This window comes from Anguilla anguilla, chromosome 13 (genome assembly GCF_013347855.1).
Source record: "Anguilla anguilla isolate fAngAng1 chromosome 13, fAngAng1.pri, whole genome shotgun sequence".
In the NCBI taxonomy this organism is placed as follows: domain Eukaryota; kingdom Metazoa; phylum Chordata; class Actinopteri; order Anguilliformes; family Anguillidae; genus Anguilla; species Anguilla anguilla.
In genome coordinates, this window is record NC_049213.1 from 29043230 (window position 1) to 29052425 (window position 9196).

General features: G+C 44.7%; 1 protein-coding gene across 4 annotated transcripts in view; it reads left to right on the forward strand.

Annotated features, from left to right (window-relative positions):
- The window catches only part of phactr3b (phosphatase and actin regulator 3b), a 51791-nt gene that overhangs the window by 29462 nt on the left and 13133 nt on the right, over nt 1-9196 (forward strand). For 3 of the 4 annotated variants that reach the window (XM_035389562.1, XM_035389560.1, XM_035389563.1), the window contains 3 exons: nt 24-252; nt 335-546; nt 1809-1962. In XM_035389562.1, coding sequence (XP_035245453.1) covers nt 24-252; nt 335-546; nt 1809-1962 — 595 coding nt within the window. The remainder of the gene's footprint in view (nt 1-23; nt 253-334; nt 547-1808; nt 1963-9196) is intronic. The other variant, XM_035389561.1, reaches the window with a different exon arrangement.

The window sequence follows — 9196 nt, forward strand, 5'->3', positions numbered from 1 at the left end:
ACTGTGTGTTTCCCTGGCAACAGGCTCTCAGACAGAACTGGGGAAGCCACCCCAGGCCTCACTGCAGAGGAGCTCCACCCTCCCCCGGCAGGCGGCCAGGGGCCCCGAGGCCCAGGGGTCCCTCACTCTGCGGGGCCAGATGTCCAACCCCTCGGGCTCACCCCACCTGGGCCTCCTTCACCCACAGCTGCCCCCTAGCTGCATCATCGAGGAACTGCACCGCGCTTTGGCCACCAAGCACCGGCAGGACAGGTGAGAGCCCCGCCCCCCACCCTTGGGTCCGAATGCTGGATCTGACGGGAGGCTAATGGCCGTCTCTCTCCGCGCCCCTCAGTTTCCATGCCAAGGATGTACGCTCGTCGCCTAAGCGACGGTCTGACGGCAGGTTCTCCCGCACCTCCAGCCAGGAGAAAGAGCCGACTGGAGAGGCGGACTGCAAGAAGGACTCCGACGAGAACAAGGAGAACCTGCGCCTGGACCAGTACTACAGCGATGCCTCCGGTCTCCTCCATGACCAGGACAGCTGGAACGAGTCCGTCATCTCGGGTGGGTTTCCCCAGGGAACTGAGTGCCGTCCCTAACCTCAGCAGGGCGATTCCAGCCGTAAGGGATACATTTTTGTAACACATTCCACTTTCAATACAGGTGCACTTATTATGTGTCGCTTTGTACATAAGTGTCTGCCAAATAAATGTAATGAAATGTAACATGCACACGCACTCACGCACACCCACACACACGCACACACACACACACACTTGCTGTTTGCAAGGAATCTTAATAGTTAATGATTCCAATAGTAAGGGATACATTTTTGTAACACATCCCCTTTTTGATACAAATGTCGAAAACAATCACTCTTTTAGCGTTTATTCCCTGTTGCTTGTTCTACTCATACTGGTTAGTGTTGGGTTTCATCATTCCTCATCAAAGATTTCAGATTCACTTCTCTTCTGATTGGCTCAGGAGCTATACTTTGGAGAGCGTTAAACTCAGAAATGATGACTGTTTTATGAGGAATGCAACTGAAAATGACTTTAAGCGTTTTGTGGTTGAGTCAGTGGTGATACCCATTAGCATCCATTGGACTGCTTCACAGTCAGAGCTGCTACATGATTGTCCTGATTTTTTTACTCATTTTCCATAAGAAAACAGAACGTTCCTGTCATGGGAACAAAACATACCATTAAATTGGCTGAATTTTGTAACAAATAAGATAAAATACTACAAGGTCAGCGGTGAAAACAACCAACAATGTAATGATGACAACAAGAAATAATGAAATGAGCACGATGATGTGCCAATAATTGAGCATTAACTGAACATGTCATGCTCATCAGGAAAAACAAACAGGACAGATTACTAATGACAGTGAGCATAATTGCAGTCCTTGACGCTTCACGATTCAGCATCAAAGTGTCGCTTAGATCGTCATTAGACAGGTTACACAATTGCATTGCACAGAGCAAAAGAGCTCGTTTTAATTTTTTTATTTGAAACAGTTGCACTCCCACAGTGCATAACCGTGTGTCACATTATAACAGTAATTTATTTTCATGCCATCTGCAACTTTAATTTAAAAGACAGATCTTGAGTGAATGTTTTGCTAAATTGAGATAATGTGCAAAATAATGTTTCATTTACACCTGTTGATCAGTTACAATAATTAATTAATATATGTGTCATGGTTATCATAATTACTATAAAATGGACGCCTTTAGTGCTATATTCAAACATGGGAGTTTGATTGTGTGAGCTGTCCTTGGTGAGGTCACTGAGTTTGTGTGTGTCTGTGTGTTTGGCTGCAGGGACATTGCCGCGCAGGATGAGGAAGGAGCTCCTGGCCGTGAAGCTGAGGAACCGGCCCAGCAAACAGGAGCTGGAGGATCGCAACATCTTCCCCGTGCGCAGCGACCAGGAGCGGCAGGAAATCCGCCAGCAGATCGAGATGAAGCTTGCCAAGTGAGTCTCACTCTCCCACCCCGCTGGCCTGCACATTTCTCTTTCTCTCACTCACTCACACACACTCATACTCATGCACACACACTCACTCACACGTGCACACACACACACACACACGCACACACATGCACACACACACGCACACACACACACTCACGCACGCACACACACACACTTACGCACACACACGTCATTGGCCCATTTCTCTCTTTCCAATGTATCACTGGCCCTCCCATTTTGGTCTAGCTTCTCATTGGCTCATTCAAGGTCCTGCGTTTGTTACTCTCACTGCATGATTTAGGCCACATATTTCCATTAGCTGATGCTAGTTATTGACTTATATTCCATGCATCCATTCTCTATACGCGCTTATTCCTGGTCAGGGTTGTGGGGGGTTCTGGAGCCTGTCCCAGCGTGCATTGGGCGAGAGGCAGGATGCTGCCTTACATAAACTTTTAAGTTTTCTGAAAAAGTTTAACAGAAGACCTTGCCTTTTGAAACACTGCTTTCTCTGTGGTATTTTGCTGAAGTAGTGCAGAACATTTTGTACTGTTTGCTGGAGAGACACAATATCTGTTTGATAAAAGTGAAATCAGAGAGGAATATCACACTCTTTGTTCTCTTGGGTCAAGGAAAAGCCTGAAATGAATGCTTCATTTTCATAGGCGCTACTCACTTGAATGGCTGAAAGGTTATATAAGAGCCATTCAGTTTGACGCCAACGAATCTGGAACAGGAAAGTTGCATAGAAAATTTTTGAAACGAGGAATAAAACAGAGCAGAAACCCTAATCCTATTTGAGGTGTTATATAATTTCAAGATGGGAGGTGCCACGGAGGATGTGATCGGATTTATGTGTTTATCGACCATTGTTTTGGGTTCATGGTGTAAGCTTGTACAGTGGTTAAATTGGGATTTGCTGGAGGTGGCTTTAGCATTGAGTATGCTCTACTTTTGCTGTGGTTAAATGGTTTATCATGTACTGCCAGCCAGTGTAATTCCTGGCCAAATATCTCCTTTGCTGTTTTTTTATGGTGATTATAACCTTTGAAAATAAAATGATTGAAAAACATTTGCTGAAAACATCCAATGAACATGGGCGTTAGCTTAATGGTTTGTGCGCACACTTTGGAGGGCTCACTCTATTTCCGCCATTGTAGTATTGGGCTGTTGACACGAAGCTGACAGGGCCGGCAGCAAGCTTTTAGTTCACCTGCATCATGTGGTAAATTGATTTTTTTTTTTTGTAAAGAAGGCTATGAGGCTGATTTGCATGATGTTATATGTAGTTGGCATGGAAACAGAGTTGTGCGGAATCCATGGGCTAGTGCACTTGAGGAGTGAAGGCCATGTATATATGGACTGGTTATGATGATCCTACAAGGGTTTCAGTAACTTGGTTCAAAAACACATTGAGGTCTACTCATAACCCTGCTGTACATTCCAGTGAAGACGAGCTTAGAAATGTAGCTGGTCAAACTGGTTTTAGCTGGTGTAGCAGCCTGGTCGAGCTGCGCTGAGCTGGTGTACCAGCCTAGTCGAGCTGGGCTGAGCTAGTGTGCCAGTCTAGACAAGCTGGGCTGTGCTGGTGTACTAGCCTAGTCAAGCTAGTTTTAGCTGGTGTACTATGGAGAGACAGTAATTAGTCTGAAATAGTTCTGTAATAGAATTGTGTATCTCTGTAAAATTCAAGCTGAGCTGGTGTATCAGTCTAGTCGAGCTGGGCTGAGCTGGTGTAATAGCCAGGTCAAGCTGGTTTTATCTGGTACATCAGCCTGGTCAAGCTGGTTTTAGCTGGGGTATCAGCCTGGTCAAGCTGGTTTTAGCTGGGGTATCAGCCTGGTCAAGCTGGTTTTAGCTGGGGTATCAGCCTGGTCAAGCTGGTTTTAGCTGGGGTATCAGCCTGGTCAAGCTGGTTTTAGCTGGTTGATCAGCCTGGTCAAGCTGGTTCTCATTGGTGTATCAGCCTGTTCAAACTGGCTTTAGCTGGTGTATTAGCCTATTCAAGCTGGTTGTAGCTGGTGTATCAGCTATTTTTCTGTAAATCAGATTCCTACTTTTCTTAACAGTCTGTGCACAGTCATTTCCACCTGCTTACACACAGGTCATGTGAGAAAACTGGCCTCCCTGATGAAGAATAATCCCTGTAAGATTACCTCACAATGAATCACAATCTGAATCACAACATTGAAGGGAAGAGCTATGGAGTTTTCTTTTAATGGGTGAATACCTTGCTGCACCATACATTCAGTCCAGCACTGGCTTTATCTGGACTAATATACAATAATTATCTCTCTCATTCTCCTAACTCCGATCTTGAAGTCATAGTCTTATTGAGCAATAAAAATTTTTTTTATTTTTTTGCTTAGTGTGATGGAATCACGATGACGCATGATGACACTCTCCACAAACCTGGCAGAAGCCTGTATCTATAAACAGAATAAAAGCATGACTGCATCTCGGCCATCTAAGAAGAAAGAGTGTGGTCACTTATGCTAGCTGGCTAGTTTTGAACAAATCTAACCTCTGCAAACACTGTCCTTGACAAGTACAACTACCCAGCCTAACTGACTAAATGTATCCCATAGATCCCAGGAGGACATTAGAAAACCCTGATAGTGCCAGATAATATCAGTTATCATTATGGGTGTCTCGTGTTCATAAGCAGCAGAAACACACACACGCCTCATCTGAGCAGCACTGGCAAAGAGAGGTACAATAGTGGAAATAGAGCTTATGGTTCCACTTTAGGTTTCTATTCATTTGTATGTTTGAGAAGAGAAAATAATAGCTGCTATAACCTCAGTAATACTGTCTACCTACCTGCTGTGCTGTCACAGTGAAAGAAGATTTAATCTCTGAGCGAATCCATCCCAAACAAATGAAATATTTTATTTTTAGTCTGAGAGAATTGTAGTTTTGTCAGTTTATTGATGGCAGGCAACTGAATGTTTGTGCATACCCGATTTATCTGTTTATTAATATGCATCTGTGTCTATTGGATTTTGAAAAAGTGAAAATTCTTTCAGTTGCTTTTGATCAGCTCATATTCTTTCCAAAGTGCTTTCTTTGGACAGAAGAACCTATTTCCACAGTGCAGTTTCGAGGTGGTTCTCCTTTTTTGTTTCAGTAAAGAACCATGGCAGTTCTGCTTGCTGCCTTTACAGGCACAGAAATACTTTCAGGCGACTTTCAGAGCTGTGGGCGGGGTAGGCAAGATGTGTAGCTGCATTTCTCACACTGTTTCTAAAACTAGGAGATAAACAGGCTAGCCTGTTAACCTCACTGATCACAGCAAACAACCAACACGCAGCACAGCAGCAAGAAGTATATTGGAAAGAAGGAAAATTTATGAAGTGATGGAGTCTAGTAAGTGTATTAGTAAACACTGACCATGATTACAGAGGCAGTCCAGGTTTGATTGATGTTTATTTGATAGTTTAAATATATACACAGCCAAAATAACAGGTTCTGACATTAAAAATGATTGAGGATAACACAATAAAGCATAAAACATTTTTTCCTTGTGGTCCTCTTACTTGGAAGATGAGGTGATATACTCAGTATGATGTAAAGAATATTATAAGCATAGATATGAAATTACAAAAATAAGTTACAACGCACACACAGATGAAGGATAAATAGGTCATCGCAGCGATAAAAGATATTTAAAAAATATTACATTTAAGAAGCATGATTATATAGACGCTCTCAGCCAACACTTTATGCTTATAATTCAGGAACAGCTGGAGGTCAACAATCTGCACTGAAGTTTAACCACCAAATCGGCACACAGGACTGGCTTTGGTTCTTTGTGCAGGAATAAAAAAGGTTTGGTTACAGGTGATGCAATGGGAAAGCAGTCATGTAATCTTGGTTTCTGGGGGCAGCTTTGGAAGGTGGCTTAGACGACATGCAGAACTATACTCCTTCCCGGAGGACACCATCTCCATTTTCAAGAAATCGCAACTCTGGAAATAGCCTTTGAATTCTGAGTAGGAGGGAAATAGAGAGGGAATGGGCTGTGTAATGAAATCCTCTTGTCCTGCCCCATGTGCACACATGATTGCATGCATGCACACATCTCCACACACACACACGCACACAGATGGGGGACGAGGGATAGTATGGCATGTCCATTTGTGTACGTACATATGTGGCTGTGCATGTGTGCATCTTTGCATGTGTGCATGTGTGTGCTTGTGTATTTGTGTGTGTGTGTGTGTGTGTGTGTTTGTATGTGTGTGTATGTGTATTGAATGTGTGTGCATATAGGGATGTGGGGGGGGGGTTGTTCTTGTGGTGCTTAAAGCACTGCTCCCTGTGGGGTTGTTCTCCAGTTTTTGGAGCTGCTGAGTGCGCTGGTACATGCACAGGCCAAATCCAGCTAATGGAGGAGATTAGGAGATTGTAATGAGAACAGCTTTTCCCCCACACTCTTTAAAGCTTGCCTGCACCAACTGTAAGGAGCAGCCAGGTAGTACTGCACCAATACCGATGATTATGGAAATAATTATGTCACTTCTGCAATTAGCATGTAAGAGAGCGTGACATCGGGGCCCCTGGTGCCTAGTGGGCAGCGTTGCGTCACTGGTCCCAGGGGTCGTCACCCGTGGAGCCATGTGCAATGTTACGTAATCCCACCCACGGCATTTCACAGTGGAGTGCCACTCTGTCCTAAATGAGGAGTTCACATGTTAGTCCACTTTGAGTCAGAGAAGAAACTCAAGGCTATTCTAAGCATGGGGGTGGGGGCTGCAGACCAAAACATGAGGATGCTGTGCGTGCAACGGGCCCCATAGCCAAATGGCCGTTCAAAAAAGACTCAAACAAATAGCAGGGCCTGGGGCCCATCCCAGGATTATGTAATGATGACAAAATCAACAGTGTGTAATTAAGGAGATTCTGACAAGGGAGTGAGATGTTACGATGAGGGCTGTCAGCAGTAGGTACACACATGCTCTGATCATGTGTACAGTCCTCACACAGTAAGCCTCTCGGCCTGGAATGGCCCGGAAAGTTCCAGAGATGAGGAATATATGGAGGGGAAGAATATACTGATATTGGGCTGATGTCTGGAGCCAGTTTCATATGTTGGGACAGCATGTGCGATAATACAATTTAACATCTCTCAGCTGGTTTTCATTTTTTCTTCTGCTGTTTGGGTTTTTTTTTTTAAAAGACAAAACAAAATCATAGCATATCCAAAAAGACCTGTTTCCGCTTAGTCTTTATAGTGTTGAGTGTTTCCTATGGAAAAAAATTGAATTTAATATTACTATTGACACTTGCCTGATGTAGGTGGTCAATATTTGGGCAGTTAAATAAACTCATTCACTCAGTAATTTCAAAAAGTGACTGATCGCCACCTGTAATGGTAGGCGATTAGGTGTTGGATGGCTCATCTTCGTGTGTGTGTGTGTGTGTGTGTGTGTGTGTGCGTGTGCATGTGTGGGTGTCATAGTCACTGTCTATCCCAACTGAACCCATGGGGACTCTTTCCTGTGTAAATACTTTTTCTTCCTCCACGGAGGGATGTTTTCAGTTCTTTACTCTCAGTCGTGTTCTTGCTCGTACAAGGTTATCCTTTTTTTCTGTCCTCACTTGAGAATGGCCTGTCCAGTATAAAAGACAGGGATGGAACACACTGTGCAGTTTCTTCTGTTTGCTGTATTCAGCAGCGTGCTATCTGACAGCTTGCTGTTCTTTTAATTTAATTTATTATTTTATTTAATGGGGAACATGCCCATCACAGCTGATGTGCCAGTTAGCGCCATGACGAATTTTCATCAGCGGTCCCAAGGCAGGCAAGACATTACAATACAAATCACAATGCATATAGAATTCTTGACAATGAAACAAGGAAAGAATGCACTACAAAAATAAATGAATGAATAAATAAATAGAAAAGAAAGGAAAGAAATACATAGCAATCCGTTTGATATATAGTAAACATGCAGAGATGAAATACTCTTGAGTTCTTTGTGTCGTGCAGTGCTATGCTGGTTTCCTGGTTCTGTTGTGTGCTGTTTCACTGGCTGTTCCTTCTCTCCATTGTATGCCATTGTTTGTGTTGTTTCATGACTCCATAGTGTAGTGTTGTGTCTGGAACTGTAACATTGTACCAGAAAGTGTAACATCTCTCTGTTGTGTTGTCTGACGATGTATCATTGTGTTATAGTGTCCCGTCTCCCTGTTGTGAACCACTGTAGTGGATCTTTTCCAGTCCCTACATTGTGTGACATAGTGCAGCGCTTGGAAGCATAGTGTTACATCAAAGTCTGTACCATCCCTCCATTGTGGAGCATTGTGCTAGGGATTGTCACCTCCCTCCGTTGTGTTGTGTGTCGTGCTCTGTCTGTTGTGTGCCGTGCTGTTCCGTGGTGTTCTCTCTCCGTATTTTATAGCGTTGTGTTAAGCATTAGCTGTCCTCCCGGTGCGCAGTGGAGTATTTTGTCAGACTGCACCAGAATGCTGGCTGAGCAGTGGGTTGGTCCGGGACAAGGGAACCCTCAGTTGCTAAATTTAGCTCTGAAACGTGGGCAGCGAAGCTGAAAAACTGCAGCACAAGCCGAAATCAATTCCTCACGTCGTGGAGCCATCGTCCGCCTTGCCTGGATAGCAATCTCATTTTCTCTCTTCAGGCTGATTGAACCCAATCCCCCCGTCCACCCTCGCCCCCCCCCGGCCCCCATTCCCCAGGAGACTTGTTTTGGCCTGAGCTGCAGCCCGCCCTACCACCGCAGCAATCGACATCTCTCCTCTCCGTGGCTGTCGTGCTCTTCCCCTGGGCACGGTGTGACGACCTGGCTATCAATAGTCTTCACCATCGTCCATGGCCAGCGTTTCCTCTGGAGACGGGCTGCTACTATATTTAGACTCAAGACTAATGAATAATGCACTGCCTTTAAACGCCATTACCCCCCCCCCCCCCCCCCCGCCGCCCCCGCACGGCCCTGTTGTTCTGAAGCCAAGTGTGAGGAGGGAGACAGAACGTGATTCGTGGAGCCGACGTGAGCGGCGTAGGAGGGCAGCTGGGTATTTGTAGCTGCTGCTCCAATTGCTGCAGTCTTTCTGAGGGGCAGAAATAATACACTGTCGCCCACACACAGCTGTTCCTCAATCCCTCCAACAGAACATAGAAACAGCTCACAGATATATATATATTTATAAAGTGTGGGTGTTTGTGCGTATGCGTGGGCATGCATGTGTATGTATTTGCGTGTCTGTATGT